Source organism: Macaca mulatta, chromosome 11 (genome assembly GCF_049350105.2).
Source record: "Macaca mulatta isolate MMU2019108-1 chromosome 11, T2T-MMU8v2.0, whole genome shotgun sequence".
In the NCBI taxonomy this organism is placed as follows: domain Eukaryota; kingdom Metazoa; phylum Chordata; class Mammalia; order Primates; family Cercopithecidae; genus Macaca; species Macaca mulatta.
Genome location: NC_133416.1, coordinates 78,915,922 through 78,934,885, shown reverse-complemented (window position 1 = coordinate 78,934,885; position 18,964 = coordinate 78,915,922). Strand labels below are relative to the sequence as shown.

General features: G+C 35.6%; 1 protein-coding gene across 1 annotated transcript in view; it reads right to left on the bottom strand.

Moving 5' to 3' along the window:
• Positions 1-2,179: 2,179 nt before the first annotated feature.
• RAB21 (RAB21, member RAS oncogene family) overlaps positions 2,180-18,964 on the bottom strand; it is a 34,341-nt gene continuing 17,556 nt past the window's right edge. Inside the window, exons 4-7 of the mRNA XM_001117520.5 lie at positions 17,807-17,870; positions 9,751-9,805; positions 9,187-9,275; positions 2,180-6,299 (exon numbers count right to left, since the gene is read on the bottom strand). Coding sequence (XP_001117520.1) covers positions 6,157-6,299; positions 9,187-9,275; positions 9,751-9,805; positions 17,807-17,870 — 351 coding nt within the window. The 3' untranslated portion in view covers positions 2,180-6,156. The remainder of the gene's footprint in view (positions 6,300-9,186; positions 9,276-9,750; positions 9,806-17,806; positions 17,871-18,964) is intronic.

Sequence of the window (18,964 nt, the reverse complement as noted above, 5' to 3'; positions counted from 1 at the left end):
TTGCTGATTTAACTTGCTTTAAAAATGTATGATTCTAGGGTGGGCATGGTGGCTTGACTGTAATCCTAGCACTTTGAGAGGCCAAGGCAGGAGGATCGCTTTGTAACTAGTTCAAAAACCAGCCTGGGCAACAAAGCGAGAGCATCTCCACAAAAAACAAGAGTTGGCCAGGTGTGGGTGGTGGTGGTATGCACCTGTAATCTCAACTACTTCGAAGTCTGAGGCGGGAGGATTGCTTAAGCCCAGGAGTTTGAGACTGCAATGAGCTATGATCATGCTACTGCATTCTAGTCTGTGTGGCAAAGCAAGACCCTGTCTCAAAAAAAACTTCTAGAAAAAGAAGTATGATTCTAGCTTGCCTTGGTAAATTGGTCAGTTCAGGGTGGAATTTGATATAGGGTAGAAGTTCCATTCAGGGAACAGAAAATTTACAAAGGCCAAATGTAAAACTGCATAATAAAGACACAAACCAAACTGTTAACAATGGTTACCTCTAAAAAGGGATGTGGGATGATGAGGGAAGGGAGATCTAAAAAGGGACTTTTGTTTTTACTCTGTATTAAAGGCACAGATCAAACACAAGTTTGAATTTTTGGTAGCATTATGTCCTGTGTTATGGGAGTTGCTGTTAGAGTTGTGTAAAGACTTGTTTTAGTTTATCTTGTACTTTTCCCCATCAATTATACCTTTGCTCTTTTGCCTTCTTCCCTCCAATAAAAACGTATTCTGAGAAGAGAATCTGCTAAAGTTAACTGCTAGACTTTATATACTAAGCAGTCAACTGTCAGCCAAAAGTAATGAACTTCAAATGAATTATAAGATGCCTTCTAGTTTCCTGATTCACAAGCTTAAAGCAGACCCTGATTCTAAGCATTGGCTTGCATTTGAATTCTATGATACTGACTGGGCATGGTGGCTCACAACTGTAATCTCAGTACTTTGGGGGGTTGAAGCGGGAGGAGTGGTGAGGCCAAGAGTTCAAGACCAGCCTGGGCAACATAGCAAGACTTCTCATCTCTACTAAAAATGAAAAATACAAAAATTAGGCAGGCATGGTGGCTTACACGTGTAGTCCCAGCTACTCAGAAGGCTGAGGCAAGAGGATCACTTGAGGCCATTTCAAGGATGCAGTGAACTATCACTGAGCCACCACACTCCAGCCTGAGTGACAGAGCGAGACTGTCTCAAAAAAATGAAAATAAATAAATAAATAAATAAATTTGGATACTAATGAAATCCACCTAACAGACCAGATTCCTTTTCAGGTTTCATGGAGTCAGAGGCTGTAAAAAAAAAAAAAAAAAAAAAAAAAAAAGCAAGACACATCCATAGAAATGCGAGAGGAGAGGAAATAAAATGAAAAAGTCTGTATTTACCAAAGAGCTCCTAGACATGTTGGCAAGAGAAAAGGCAAACGGCAAAACATATGGATTAAGACACAATTTATGTGAAAACTTAAAACCCACAATACTATGTATTTCTATATGTAAACATATACATATATTAATACATAGCAAAAAGATACTTGAGGAGTATATACTAAAGACTAACAGTTACTACCATTTGGGAGCACTACCAAAGGGCACTTTGACGATATATATTTTTTATTCTTTCCCTAGAACATTTTCTTACATAATTAAATACAAAATGAGGAACTTTTACATTTCTAGGAAGTACTACATATGATGATCTCCTTAAAATAGTTTGCTACTATAAGCTAGAGTTTAGCAGATACCACTGCTTTCTACTTTTCAACATGAGTCTTTATCCTTACTATCCCTCACCTTTCTCTCATTGATCTACACATGTTCAAATTTAAGGAAATCACCTTAGCTTTTCCTTAAATACTTGATAGTGAAGAGATGACACCGTTGCCAGGAAGTATCAAAATCAAGAATGAGATCTAGTATAGTGGGAATAAAGGCCATCGAAGTAGGCAACCCCACCTCCTCTTGACTTGTGGCTTTAATGTGATGCATTTGAAAATATGTGCAGACTTCTAAAGAGAGTAAGATGCTTTAAGAAGAAGAGTCCTAACTGGGTATGCTGTGTAACATTAACTCATCACGTTTACTCACGTATCTACTGAAGAGAAAATGTTGCAGTAGAGGGGTTAACACGCAAAAGCAGTTTTCCAGAAAAGCAAAAATGTATAAATCCTAGATAGCACAAGAACTGCTAAAGGTCTATCAAGTGGTATTTATTTAGAAGAGAAGCATTTCTGCTTGAAATTGAAAACTCTCTTAGGAGTATATTTCTAAATTTCTTCCATTACATGACACTATTAAAATATTACAACTAGGAAAATTTTGCTCAAAATTGCAACTGTTTTCTTGAAAAGATAAAGGCCACCAAAGTCAGACATATGTGTAGCACGAATTTTGGTCCAGAACACCAAATAAATTACTCTGTTATAGTTGATTACAGATAACAGAACAGCAACATACTAAAATCAATGCATATGATGAAATCAAGTAGATGCGGTTCAATGAATCCCAGCTTGTAACTATTAAAGCCTAGGTAATGCATTTTGTAATTTAGAGAAGAATACTTAGGGATCTACTCAGTCTTTATACCTTCAGACATTATCGTGAGGCTCCTGCTGGTCACTACTACTATCTATATCCTTTTCCAGAAAATCTCACCATCTTAAATGGTCACAAATTATGTATTCCCTCTTTGTCACACTGAATCTACAGAGAAAACGGAAAACTCTACAATGGCAAACAAGTCAAAAGATAAATTCTAAAAGTTAAAGGCACAGATCAAACTACTTTTAGAGATAATATAAGTGGTAATTATAAGAGTAAACTGTATTATCTGAATATGTAAGGTCAATGATGTAGAATCCTGGTAGCACTTATAACACAGAAAATTGCAAATTATATAATAAAAGAAATAAACAGTATCACAATTCATTTTCAAAATGTTCTTAATATTTGGCATAATGCATAGTTTGCCTTAATTATTAACTCTTTGATAAAAGTAACGTACTTTTCAAAGTGATTTTAAAAACTGTCAGGTTGTAGTTTTTTATTTACTTGACTTCCATTCTACTCCTCCCTACGCTCTTTCCCTATTTTTTAAATTTTATCTTTCATTACTAAAAATCTAAAAGTAAAGTACTACTCTTCTTCCTTTAATGTCAAATATAAAGTACTCCACTAATAACATATGGCTACTATTAAAAAAAAAAGATTTCAATGCAGTAACAGCCATAGCTTTAGGGTATTCTCAGGCAACACCCCAGACAAAACAAATTTGAACACTTATATTTCATACAATAACATAATGCTTTTTTCTTTTCATATTACTGCTTACCCCAAAAGCACGGCAATATACATTTTTAAAAACAATCTTCCCCTGTAATTACAATGAAAAACAAGAAGCAGAATACTCATCATCATTACAGAAACAATGACTGTATACTTTTAACATTATATTCAGGTATTTTTAATCACTATCTTAAACCAATTTTTAATTATATAATTTAACTGTATATGCTTACCAGTTGAAAAAATACTGGCTCAACCTACCTACTGCTTTTAATGCACAATGTGGTAACCTGTATCTTCCTCCTAATAGAACAAGTATCAGAAAAAGAGTGCAAAAAGTACATTGGAGAAATGAAGAAAGTATCAGAAAAATTTCCTCAGCCTTGGTTTATCATCTGTCTTTCCTTTGTATATATATTGAAGTTGACTGGACCTCTTTCACTACTCAGTTCCTACCCAAAAGACCTTTCAGGTTTTAAAGTGACAGCAGCCATATCACGTTGTCTATTGTTGCCATTGAATTAGCCTGAATTACAGGCCCCCACTAAAAAGGATAAAGAAATGCGGGAAGTTAAGAAAGATAACACAGAAACCAAAGGAGAGAAAAGAAAAAAATATATATGGAGAATAGTTATAACCCACCAATAATTATCTGGCAGTTCTGGAGCAGAGGTTCCTATCTAGCTGTTTCATTAAAGTACGATGAGAAGCCGAAGCATAGCTCATCAATTATCAGGCTTTAGAACGTTTTTAAAATAAAGCTCAATTTCATCTCTAACTAGTTTTTGTGTCTTTTAGAGATGGAGGTCTCAGTGTTACCTAGGCTAGATTTGAAATCCTGGGCTCAAGTGACCCTCCTGCCTCACTCTCCCAAGTAGCTGGCCCTACAAGTGCATGCCTCTGCGCCCAGCAACTCTAGTTTTTAAAACGTATTTCACTGCAATGAGAAAAGCTTATTTCCCATCTACATCTACAACAGTAAGAATGGAAAAGCTTTCTTCACTCTGTCTGAAAGAGCCAGGAGGGCAAAAACAAGTGATACTCATGATTCTTGCTGCCTTCCCCCACCCCTAAACACTAACTTCACAGGAAACCAAGAGTACAATTACTCCATAAAAGAAGACAATTTTAGCTTATCTCCGACTCTTCCCACCCCAACTTCCTCAAAAACACATAACAGAAAAGTCTGTGTTGAGTTTAGCAAGGACAATAATTAAAGAAGGTAAAGTGAAGGCTCACAGAAAGCCTTCTAGTTTAAGTTAAAATTCTAACATCGTAACATCAGGGTGTCAATTCATTCAACTTTTAACCCATTTGGGAAGGCTTAAGTTATTAACTTAAAAATATGGCAGTATTTCTTTTGTAACTATAATCTCTTTATAGCCTCCTAATTGCTCATGTTAACAGCTTTATTACATACTACTGCTTCTTATAAGAAGTAAATCCAGGGGCCATTCCATTTGATCTTAGACATAATATTTACTAGTTTTCCAAGCATGACAGAAATGAAAAAATATATATATTAGAACAAGAACAATTTATGTTAATTTCTACAATCTGTGTTCCTTCTGTGAGCAGTGCCTGATTCTACTAAAATTAACACATTTCAGTCTTATGCTTAAGAAAAAAAATCTAATGAGGGACTAATTTATAAAGTATACACAAATATAATTCTTGAATAAATCTTTCCAGTGTTCACTATAACTGCATTACATGTAATGTTTCCATCCACAGAAACTCAGGAGAGTTCTTATAAAATGAAACAGAACATTCTGTGTTCATCTCTGGCAAGCAATGAACAAATAGAACTTGCTCACAAAGGATCTAAAAGTGCTGCCTCAGGCATGCTGTATGAATGAGTCTTGGTAACTGGCTACTATCTGGGTACTTCCTCTGCTCATACCACTTAACCCATCTCTTATAAAGCCTATGAGAAAACTAAAGCTTTTGCAAAAGTGAAATTCAACATGAGCCACCCAAATTCTTCTAAGGTAACCATTCTAAAGCAAAATCAGCAGAAGTCATCTCTTCTATAATAACAAAGAAACCAAAAGGCAAATGCTACTGCTCAATCATCAGATGAACTCACAGAGGCAAAAATAAGTGACAACAGCAATAATTCAAGTAAAGTATGTATGAAAATTTAAACACGCCATGTTCAAGTTAAGACAGAAGTGAAGGGGAGTTATGATCTTTATATTAGTCAAAAAAGCTTAGGCATAATCACCAAATGTTAATTCACTTTACAGTCATCAATGAGACTATTGTATATATTTTTGCACCTTGCGCTTGTAAAAGCAGATAAAATATTTAATATGTAATTTACAATGTATTTTACCAGCTCAGCATACAGGATGTATACAGATTATATCAAAGTAGTAGACAGTTATGGGCCTGTGCAAACCCTGCAAAAATAGTACTTCAGATATCTGCTAATTAAAAACAAAAACAGAAACAAAAACAGTTTGCTGTTTAGAAGTGATACAATTCAAACTACCACAAAATACAAAGGGCTGCAAAAATGTAACCATTCCAACAACATATATAAGTTATTAAATAAAGATTTGATTTGAAAGAATATAAATGAAGCCTTTAAGTAGGTCTTTTCTACATGCATATTATTCCTCATTAAAGAAAAAAAAATGTAAAAAGGCCATTGGTAATTGCTTTGTTAACATTTGTAGAAAATGCCAATTCTCTGGTCACAAACTCCACTAAGTTTAGCACTTAAGGTCTCTGCAGTGTTATAAACGTAATTTAAAATACTGTTAATTCTATAATTCCATTGGTAAAATAATGTGACTTGGAATATGGCAGTCTTCATGTTGAGGGAAATGATCCACAGTTTTGTTCTGTCTTTTAATTTCTTAGGCGTACACAGTTATCCAGAAGAACAGCACCCTCCACCACTGGTCTGGGCTTGAGGTTCATCATCAATAATCTGTACACCTCGCCTTGCAGTTCCCGGCTGACTAGAGCCATTACCTTTTGCTCTCTCATCCACTTGTGCTGTTTCTATCATCCCTAAGAGAGAGAGAAAGCAAACATTATTAGGATCACAATCTTTGTGTTTTCTCTTTCTAAAATTTCAGTGTAACACTATGATAGCTATTTCTGACTTTCAACCAACAAAGAAACTAAATATAATGAACATTGTGTCAGTTCGCTAAAATAGCTTCACCTGCATGTTTTAAAAAACTAGTATCAAGTAGTAAGCTTATTTAACCAATGGTATAATGGCCACAGTGACATCAATAAAGAAAAATTTTTTTTTTGCTCTGAACAAATGTCTGTGTACAAGTACAATCCTTAAGATTTTCCAAACTTACTTAGAAATATGTCAAAGAAGTTCAAATTATTCCAAGTAATATTTAGGGTGCAGGATTTATTCTTCGACTAGAAATGTAATACTTTTAAGTAAATGATTTTTTTTATTTTCAGTTTTGAGAGACAGGGTCTCACTTTGATACCCAGGCTGGATGTGCAGTGGTGTGATCATCACTCATTCATTGCAGCCCAACTCCTGGGCTCAATTGATCCTCCTGCCTCAGTCTGCTGAGTAGCTGGAATTACAGGTATGCACCACCATGCCTGGCTGATTTTTTTTTTTTTTTTTTGCTAAAGATGAGGGTCTCACTATGTTGCCCAGGCTGGTCTCAAACTCCTGGGCTCAAACGATCCTATGGCCTTGGCCTCATAAAGCACTGGGCTTATAGGTGCAAGCCACTGTCCCTGACCAGATATTTGAAGAATAATGGAGTTTAAGATGAGGGAACTTCAAAGAACACAGCTGAAAGACTCACACTATCTGATTTCAAGAACTAGTGTAAAGCTACACTAATCAAAACAGTGAGACTATGATAGAAGAAATAGAGAGATCAGTGGAACAAAAAAACACAGTCCAGAAACAGACCCCCGTAGATATGGTCTCTTGATTTTTGACATGGTTGCCAAGGTTATTCAATGAAGAAAGAATAATATTTTCAAGAAACAGTACTATTAATAGAACTGGACATCTATTGTAAAAATAAATAAATAAATAAATAAACCTTAACCCATACCTTAACCACCTTATGCAAAAAACAACGAAAAATGAGTTATACGCTTAAATGTAAAACATGAAACCAAATTTCCAGAAGAAAACACAGGAGAAAAATCTTCATAGGAGAAAATTTTTGTGACTTTGGTTTACATAAAGAGTTCTCATGTAAGACACAAAACATGAATCATGAAAGAATAAACTGGACCTCACTGAAACTTAAAACTGCTCTTTAAGAGACACAGGTAAGAAAAATGGAATACATGATGCAGACTGGGAGAAAATATTTACAAAACATGTATTTGACAAAATGAAGGAAGAAAAGAGGGTGTCCTTAAAATAGAAAAGGGCTCTTAGAGACTGCTCTTGATTAATGGTTTACAAGTTGAGGTATATGGGACAATCCAACAAGATGAAATAAGAAAACATTACAAATTCTATATCTACTTATTTTTAACTTTTCAAAATTTCTATGTTTTAGTTACATTTTAAAATGTACATATTAGTACTTGTACATGTTATAAAATTTCTAAATAAACGTGGAGCATGCAAAAATTGTTTTGAAGATGTGACATTTATAACATTTGTAAGCCACTGACTTAGTACATTGCTATTTAAAAGCATTACTGGAAGGAAGGAAAGAAGGAAGGAAGGAAGGAAGGAAGGAAGGAAGGAAGGAAGGAAGGAAGGAAGGAACGAACGAACGAACGAAAGGAAGGAGGTTATCCTGAGGACTAGCATCACCACCACTTGGGTGCTCGTAGAAATGAGGACCTCAATCAATCCCACAACTACTAAATCAAAATATGCATTTAATAAGACCCCCAAGTTGTTATGTACAGCATTGGTTCTTATATTTTACTGTGCATTGGAATCATATGAAGCGTTTGTTAAAACACAGATTCTGGGCGCCATCCCTAGAAATTCTGATTTGGTAGGCTTGGAGAGCCCAAGAATTTGCATTTCTGACATATTCTCAAGTGATATTGATGCTGCTGATCACGGGACATCACTTAGATAATCACTATTCTAGAAGAATTATGAATGACTTGAGGGTTTTATAAAACTAATTTATTCCAAAATGTGTGTGTGTGTGTGTGTGTGTGTGTACACGATTTCATCAAATTCTTAGAAGAGTCTAAAGTCCATAAACTCAGATATGCATTTTATTGGTAATATGAGAAATGACTTTCAGAGTATATATAAATTTATTTTCCTTTTTCTTTAAAACTATACACTTTTTAATATGGAAAATTTCAAACATAAAGTAGAAAATACAGCATAATGAAAATCCATCACCCAATTTCATCCATAACCCTAAGCATCCCTACCATTATTTTGAATCAAATCTCAGACCCATAATTTTATTCCTAAATTATTTTAATGTGTCTTCAAAAGACAAGAACTCCTTTTATAAAGCATAACCACAATACCATAATCACACCTAAAAAATTAATAGTATCTTAATATAATCAAATATCTTGTTTCACAAACACTCTTTTTCACTAGTTTGACAAATCGGTGTTCAAATAAGGTCCATTCATTACAGCAGGTCATTACAGGTCTTAAATTTGTTTTAATACGTAAATTCCCCTTCCACTTTTAACACTTATGCATGTAATATTATAATACACATTTAGCCCATATCATACATATGATTTCATAACCATTAATTACTGCTTGAAACAGAACTAAAGTAGGTATTTAACCATTAAAAAAAAAGTTACAGCACTTTAGAAATATTACCAATAGTCAATAGTTTAAAAAGAACCAATTCTTTGAAAAGTAACACTGGTGTAAAATAGATTATTATTTTTTAAAAAGTAAAAACCAAAAACCATTTCTAAACAAACCAAATCTGAATATACCTACTTTTACAAAGGTCAAGAAAGAGTTCCTCAATTCCTTTGTTCTGTTTGGCTGAAGTATGATAATGTTTTGCTCCCACAGACTCTGCATACCTTAAAAAAAAGTAACATCAGTGACTGATGTAAAATATTACTCATGATTTTGTCTTAACTGCTTTTTTATAGTAACAGTTTTAGTGACATATTAATTTATTCAAGTTTAGTGAAATTAAGTTTATATAGCTGTTTTAACTTCTCTATACATTAAGTCAAATTTTAAATAATACAATAAGCCTTGAAATTTTTATAGATTAATTTGGGACTCAAATACTTTAAAAGTTTTTGTGGCTTACTGCCTATTTGATCATGATAGTTTTGTTTTATATCACTCGTAGTTTTTACTGAAGTCAAAAAGGGAAGGGCTTTATTGCCACAAGCCCAGAAACTACCATGTAAACATGCTTCACTGAATCCAATACCTCAATCTATGTTAAGAGATTTGAGTAATACCCAAATGGTAAAGCAAAATGTATAAAGAGGAAGACTTCTACTAGGGAGTGATGGGGAATGGGAGGGTCACAGTACTTACGACTCTGCTTCTTGAATGGAAACATGTCTTTCCTTTTCCAAGTCTATTTTATTACCTATTTTGAAAAAAGTAAATATTTATCTTTATACTGATTTATTTTCGTAACAAAATTAAGCCAATTCTAAATACAAAATTGCCATTTTAATTACCGGCAAAAACAATGCAAATCCCCACCAGACTTCTAAATGTCTTGAAATTATAAAGTTAAGCCTTGTGATCTGAGGGCTGATCATGCCTCATCCTCCTTCAAATGACTCAATTCATACCTTTCCTGAATCTGCAGCCTCTGACAAAGAAAACAACTTTTCCAAAGAGATGGGCACTCTTTTTTTATTTTGGGGGATACCAGAAACCTAGGGATAAACCTATGACTCTTAGCCAAGTGTAAATGATCGAAAGTAAGAGCAAAATTTTCTACAGTTCCCGTTAACTTAAAGCCAGTCAACAATCAAGTATGGCTATCTTAGTGTTTACTAAAATATATTAAGCTAGTTTCTTGGATCCTACGAGTATTCAAGTTTCCCGGATGATATAAGCCAGTTAAAGTAAAAATTAAAGTGTACAGATTTTTAAGTACTCCACAATCGTAAGGGGAAAAACTGCATTCTTTGTTTAAAAAACAATTTTAGTGAGTTATTAAAACTTAATATATGTGTATCATGCAGATTTAAATTATAAGGTTAGCTCTCCTTAAACAATGGAACCAAGCTGAGATTATACTTTTTAAAAAAGCCACCAGAACAAAAATGAAGAAACTGCAAAATACTGATTCCTTGAACTTAAGATGACTTGACTGGACACACAGAGTGCTAAAGGTAATAAAAACAGTAGATAACGATAAGGAAAAATACCTTATGGAAGGACACTTCAAACAAACATTTTTATTCTTCTATTATGGCTTTTAGGGATAAGAGAAATCTTATAAATAAAGTTACTTTTTTTCTTGGAACCATATAGATTCTAGGAGACAATTTCAGATAAATTTCAGATAAGACATTGAAATAAGCACCCAATAAAAGATAAAATGTTTAGCACTGAGGTGGACAAGTCCAAAGGTTCAAATAATCTGATAACCTAGTTGCTGGCAACTGCTAGAAACTATCTGCCACCATAGCCTAAGAATCAGAGAGAGGGAAGTAGACAATACTAAAGTTCAGTGGATATCAACAAATTCAGTAACAAACTCTTCCTTCTTTGAAGAGCTATCTACCATAGCAAGAAGTTTCATATTAGTTCTAACTTCCTACATTGTATTTGTCATTGGAAATTTTAATTATCTAAAATATGACAAAGTCTGACAGTAACCAGAGGAAAAACTGTCTGTTATTCTGTAAAGAATGCAAAAAGCACCACCTGGTGGCCAGTGGCTCCAACAAAGAGGAACAAGATTCTGCCTCATAAAGGTAAAATAAGATAGTCTCCTACTAAAGGTAGCAGTATTAATTTTGCTTCAATTATGTAAAACCCTATGAAATTTTTTTTCCAGGTACTTAATGCCTCATTTTCCAAATTCCACCAATCTCATCGATACCTATAAAGAGAGTGAAGACAGGAAAAGTAGGCAATCACCTTACTGCCTCAAATGAACATTAGGAGAAATTATTCAGACACTGCTTTATTATTTAATAATATTTTAAATGACTAATTTTAATAAATCAGGCCATTAATAAATAGCTATCTATCTTAATAACCTATTATTTTAAACTTAAAACATTTTAAATCTAAACAACTACTATTTCTTTGAATAATCAGCATTCACAATGGACTGATAACACAGAATACACTGCAGAAACCTGACTGACTAGTGACTGACCTCTTTCCAAAGCTCAAAAACCTTTTTAGTTTCTATATTTTTTCAAAAGCAAGATAGCTAAGGATTAAGGCTTTGAGACTCATATCTGCTTCAATACTACTGTGCAGCTACATACGGAACTTTCTGATAGGCTTAAAACATCTGAAAACAAGGACAACAACCAAAGTAAGCACCTACTTAAAGGTATAGTACTATAAAGAATTTAAAAAATAAACAAATAGGGTGAGACTATTGGAAAGGGAGGGAAAAAGCTACCCTCTAAGTTAAGCAGATCTTCCTTAAAAATACATATTTGAATTAAGAATATAGAAGGGATATGCCCAATGCTAAAGGCAAAGGGCCTAACAATGATATAGAACTAGAATCACATCATGCTTAGACTGGATGGTTGTGGGGCACAGTGGAAAAAAGCTTTCAAAAAGCTTTTAAATGTAATAAAACTTAGTTTTTAAGTCCTTGCTTACTCCATAACTGTAATTTTTTTTGTTTTACTTTTTCTTGAGACAGGGTCTAGTGCTCTGTCACTTAGGCTGGAATGCAGCGGCATGAACACGGCTCTCTGCAGCCTCCACCTCCCAGGCTCAAAGCAATCCTCCTGCCTCAGCCCCCCGAGTAGCTGGGACTACAGGCACATGCCACCACACCTGGCTAATTTTTGTATTTTTTTGTAGAGATGGGGTTTTGCCATGTTGTCCAGGCTGGTCTCAAACTCCTGGACTCAAGCAATCTGCCCACCTTGGCCTCCCAAAATGCTGGGATTAAAGGCGAGAGTCAACACGCCTGGCCATAATTGTAATATTTTGGACAAATTAGTTAACCTCTGTTAGTCTCACTCTGTGCATGTGTGGCTAACAAACCTTGCAGGGTTGATGTGAAAATAAGATAAATGTAAAAGGCCTAGCATATACTATATGCTCAATAAAGAACAGTTATTAATATTAATGACATTCATCACAGTGAATGATCAAATGGAAAGTCAATATTGTTATGAGAGAATTAAAGTCCATGATAGGTAACACAAACTTACTCCTGACCTCAAATGATCCGCCTGCCTCAGCCTCCCAAAGTGCTGGGATTACAGGGGTGAGCCACCGTGCCTTGGAGGTAACACACTCTACCATCATCCGACTGGCTTCATCTAGCTAACTTAGTTTATACAACACTTGGTCTAGGAAATTTTCCCTTATCTCCCCCTTGCACCTCAAATCTAGTTGGTTTGCTTTTATGCTCTCATAGTACTCCATTCTGCATTTCCCTTCCATAGCATTTATTACAATATATAATAAGTAGCTTGTATTCCTCTCTTTTTCTACACAAGAAACTCTGGGAGGACAAGAACCATATCTATTTTGTTTACTTATTCACTACACTATTCCCAAATCCTGGTACATAGTAAGCAATGAAGTGTTTATTAAAGATATGGGCTTGAAGTGGCAGGCAGATCTGAGTTAAAATCCCAGGGCTACTTCTAACAAGCTATGTGACTTTGGGAAGTTTCAAGCTCTCTAAGCACATTTTTTCATCTGTAAAATGAAATGGTCTTCCTGCAGCATTGTCAGGAGGCTTAAATGAAATAAAAAATGTGTAGTTCTTAAAACAGTGCCTGGCACTCAATGAATGGTGACTATGATTAATAATAAATACTTGTTCAAGAAACATACAAATGTTAAGGACAGACTAGATGCAGAATACTATCAACCACAGCCAAGGGTGCCTATCAATGGATTAATGACAACCTAGAGGAAAAAGTCTCTGCTACTGAAACATGTGGTTCTCTATTACTGGTTAGCACATGGAGTTCAGTGGCTTAGATAAGGAACTAGGAGGTTAAGTATTTAATTTACACAGGAAAATGCTAGTAGACTATATATCAAACATAAAGTTTCAAAAACATGACAAACTGAAATTTCCACTTAGCTTTAAATTGTTACATGAGAACAAGCTGGGAAAAATCGGACTGAATAGCAATACTTACAAAAAAGGACTTGAGATTTTGGATAACTATCATCTATGTAAGAGCAACTAGTTGACATGTCTGCTAAAAAGTTTAAGCAATCTCAGGCAATCCTGATAGAAGGCCAGTGTGAGGAGAGAGACAGGGCCTATAAGTACATACTAGCTCAACAACATTTGGATTCTATTGTTGATTTCCAAGTGTGGGTGACATACTCATACAGTAAAAATAAACCTAGGAGAGAAAATGATCAGGATGATCAGAATGTCTAGAAGGTAGGCCACATAAAAAAACCGCTGATCTAGAGAATTTAAGACTTAAAGTGAGTTGTTTAAGTAGTCTTCAAATGCCTGAAGGGTTATCTTATGTAAACAGAATAAATTCTTGTCAAATGTCTACCGCTATGCCAAGTATTTTTCAAATCATTATATAATCTTCATCATAACCCTGAGAAGTAGTATTATTTCAAAATTACTAATAAAACAGAAGAGAATAAACACTGAATGACTACAACAGAGAATAAAAATCAAGAAGTGGGAAAAACAATGCAAATGTCCATCAATAGCAAAACGGATAAACTGTGGAGTATTCATAAAGTATCAGACAGCAATCAGAATAAAATGAACTACAACTATATACAACATAGAGGAATCGTAGGAACACAAAGTAAAGTCAAAAAAGCCAGACACAAGAAGAGTTAATATTATATGACTTCATTTATATAAAATTCAAAACAAAACTAATTCATGCAGTAAAAAGGACAGTGACAGGGGGTGGGGAATGGCGAGGGGAAAACAACTGTGAGTGTTGGGATGAAAAAGTAACACAACTCAGGGTCCTTACGTACTGCTTACACTGTGCGATTTTCATTTTGTGAAAATTATGTTATTGAAGATTTGTACACTTTTCTGTACATACGATGAAAAATTCACTTAAAAAATCAGTTCAAAGTGAAGGATACAGGGAGTATGATTTTAGCTAAATGTGAAGACAAATTCGTTTCTTGCACTTGTCAGAAAAAATAAGTTGTTCTCCAACACCTGCGTGTATGTACACTAAATCAGAATTAACAGCACACAGTGCCTGGCACAAAGAAGCCACTCAAAAATACTTATAGAAGGAAGAAAAGTGGGGTGAAAACAGGGAATTAATTCTTAGTCCCATCCACAGAAATTTTGATTTAATGTATCTATAATGAGGCCCAAAAACTTTTTTTTTTTAATTCTCTAAATTATCCTAATAAGTTTGGGAAAAGTGGTAAATAAGCTCTCAGAATTCTTTTTTTTTTTTTTTTAACGGGAGTCTGGAGTTTTATTATTACGCAAATCAGTCTCTGAGCTCTCAGAATTCTCCCAACTCTGAATTCCAAATAAAATTCCATGTCATACTTGTCAACAGAAGTGAGAGCTTTCTATACTTCACACTAATAATAAATATTCTATAATATTAAATGGAGTATTTGACTCTACTGGAGGCAGTAGGCTACCAGATCCAATAGTCCTAAAACTTCTTATAATATGAACATTAAAAATATACACTTTATATATAAACATTTTTAAAGAAACCAGTTCACTATCTGGCAACCACTCTCTCTGATGCTCCAGTGAAAGTATCTTCCTTGAGGTTCAATTTAATGTTATGCCTTCAACTTTTAGAGTGGCAACATAAAAGGTACTTCATTGAACATTAAAACAAACACACACACACACTTTAAACTATTCATGAGCTTATTTAACTTAGATGATTTTTTTTAATGTTACTTTGTGACCCTGGTCAAGTAACAAGCTCTTGGAGTTTCCTTGACTTTATGTATATGTTAGTAATTTCTATCTTCAGAAAGATGATCAGAATCCCAAAATATTAAATCTTCAGTCATTCATCTACTGTGGCCACTTCCACTCCTAGTAAGTCCATATACCATACAAAGTTACACAAAACTCAGTAATGATTAGCTGTAGCTTTGGTTCCAAACCTCCAAGTAGCCTACTACTTCAGTGTTCCAGTCTGAAATATTCCTGCCTAGCCTGACATCTAGCATCTAGATCAAAACGCAGGGGAAATCATCTTGCTCTTTTCCCCCAAGACTTGCCCCTGATCTGGGACTATAAAGCTACCAATGTAATGGTGACAGATAAGAAATGTAAACTCAAGTTAAAATTCTTGGCCGGGCGTGGTGGCTCATGCCTGTAATCCTAGCACTTTGGGAGGCTGAGGCAGGTGGATTATGAGGTCAGGAGTTTGAGAACAGCCTGGCCAATATGGGTTGAAACCCCGTCTCTACAAAAAATACAAAAATTAGCTGGGCGTGGTGGTGCGTGCCTGTAGTCCCAGCTGCTCGGGAGGCTGAGGCAGGAGAATCGCTTGAACCCGGGAGACAGAGGTTGCAGTGAGCTGAGATCACGCCACTGCATTCCAGCCTGGGCGACAGAGCGAGACTGTGTCTCAAGAAAAAAAAAAAATTCTTAAGGCTAAAAGCAGAATTTCCCCACACTGACCGTTCCATTCTTTCATTTCCCCAGATACTACCTTTGTCTTCCACTGAAATGATCCTACCCTGGCTTCTCCCATATTGTTTTTAGTATTATCAGGTATGTAGAAAAAAGAGAGAAAACATCATGAGGCTATACATCATAAGGTTTAGTAACCTAAGAGTCAGAATGACTTCATTTCAAATTCTATCTCTGACAGCTACCTGACACTGGGCAAGTTATTATCTCCAGGACTCAGCTTCCTCTATAAAACCCTCATAGGATTATGAGGATTACATGAGATAATGTCTGTGAGTACACAGCACAGTGTCTAGTACACTTTTATTGTTCAATAATTGTGATATCATAGAAATAACAATCTAAAGAAAAAGAGAACCAAAGAGAAATTCCAGAAGTCCAAAAGTGAGTTGTAGAGTTCCTTTATTCCCATTAGGAATATTCCTCCACCCTGGGATCATGATCTCCTTGTATCCTTGTGGTCAAATTTGACCATTACTCAAAAATGTGTAGTTAAATATACAGAACAAGAACACAGGCCTAAGTCATCTCCTTAATTTTATTATAAAGTAGTTACTAAACTTTTTCTAAGCAAAACCATACAGTGAAAAACAAAAGATCAAACTGAAGCAAGGCTAGGAAACTCAAAGCCCCAAGTGTTTAGTTTTCAATTTGCTCCCCAAGGCATTCCTTAGAGTTTAAATCTCCTGGAAAATCACTTCTAAATCCAAAATTCTTTTTTTTTTTTTTTTTTTGAGACGGAGTCTCGCTTTGTCGCCCAGGCTGGAGTGCAGTGGTACCATCTCGGCTCACTGCAAGCTCCACCTCCTGGGTTCACGCCATTCTCCTGCCTCAGCCTCCGAGTAGCTAGGACTACAGGCACGCACCACCACGCCCGGCTAATATTTTGTATTTTTAGTAGAGATGGGGTTTCACCGTGTTAGCCAGGATGGTCTCGATCTCCTGACCTTGTGATCTGCCCGCCTTGGCCTCCCAAAGTGCTGAGGTTACAGGCGTGAGCCACCGCGCCAGGCCTTTTTTTTTTTTTTTTTTTTTTTTTTAAAGACAGAGAGTCTCGCTCTGTCACCCAAGCTGGAGTGCAATGGCGTGATCTTGGCTCACTGCAACCTCCACCTCCTGGGTTCAAGCGATTCTCCTGCCTCCGCCTCCCAAGTAGCTGGGACTATAGGTGCCCACTACCACGCCCGGCTAATTTTTGTATTTTTAGTAGAGATGGGATTTCACCACGTTGGCCGGGCTGTTTTCGAACTCCTGACCTCAGATGATCTGCCTGCCTCAGCCTCCCAAAGGGCTGGGATCACAGGCATGAGTCATGAGTCACTGCATCCAGCTTTTTTTTTTTTTTTGTGAGATGGAATCTCACTGTATCACCCAGGCTGGAGTGCAATGGTGTGACCTTGGCTCACTGCACCCTCTGCCTCCTGGATTCAAGCGATTCTCCCACCTCAGCCTCCCAAGTGCTGGGATTACAGGCATGCACCACCATGTCCAGCTATTTTTTTTTTTGGTATTTTTATAGAGACAGCGTTTCACTATGTTGACCAGGCCGGTCTTGAACTCCTGACTTCAGGTGATCCAACTACTTTGGCCTCCCAAGGTGCTGGGATTACAGGCATGAGCCACTGCACCAGGCTAAATCCTAAATTATTCTAAAATATTTATATTAATATGTCATTCTTCCTTTCTCATATAACTTTAAAACAAAAATTACTTGTTTATAATGTCTTCAATAAAACATTAAGGAAACAAAGGACTTCTTTAAAAAAAAAGTAAGATGCTTACCAACTATACATAAACAGATTTCATTTCCCAACATTTTCCGTAATTCTTTGACCCAGTTTTTTACCTGTATATACAAAAGAGCACACATTAAAACAAATCCTGTTAGAATTACTACTATCACAACATCCAAAAACTTAACACTGTCAAAATACCTCAGAATTTTAAGAGTCTATATTATTTAGTTATTACCAGAAATGATTCACTGAAGAATCATTTATTGCCAGATAGTATTGCAAACCATATACACATAAACACAACAATGGAAAAATACACAGAAGCAACTCTTACTATAAACTTGCATCAGTCTTCCACAGATCCAAGCAAAGCTATTCACTAGAGAAAAAGCGTATCAACTCCAGCTTCTGATAATAGATGCTTTACAATATAGATTACCAGTGTCACTTTGGACTTAGGAATATGTGGGTTTAAAACAGTCTTTTGTACCCTAATTGATTCCTAAATAGAGGGCATAGGAGCTTCAGTGTCACATAATAAAAGACAAAAAATAAACATATAAGCACTAAAAAAATTAAGAGTGCTAAAATAATTTCATCATTTAGTGTATGACAGGGTTTTGCAACCTTGGCAATACTGACATTTTAGTACAGATAATTCTTTGTTGTGAGGCACTGTCCTGTGCAATGTATGATGTTTAGTAACATCCCTGACTTCCTACCACTAGATGCCAAGAGCATCCGCCAGTTGTGACAACCAAAGATGTCTCCAGGCATTGTCATCCCCTGTAGAGAACCAATGATATACAATAACTCCAGTTATGAACTGATTCTCCGGTATGAATGCAGCATAATAGTAGACACAGTTGGCAGTAAACTGGAATTAAGTAGATTACTCTTTTGAACTCATGATTTTAAATGTTGATTATAATAACAGAATAAAAGGCAAACTTGGACACCTGCCTTCATTCTTTGCAATGAAATTTAATATGGATGTAACCAAATCACACTGAACTTATATACCCTCCTGAAAAAATACACGTGTATCTGTAAATTCCAAAAATTACATTAGCTATGTGGTAACCACTTACTGTGCATCTGGTCTGGTCTTATGGTGTACAAATGTAACACTTCCACATTCCTATTCTCTACAGAATGCAGAGGAACTACCTTTGGCAAACCCAAAATCCTTACAAAAGCAAAG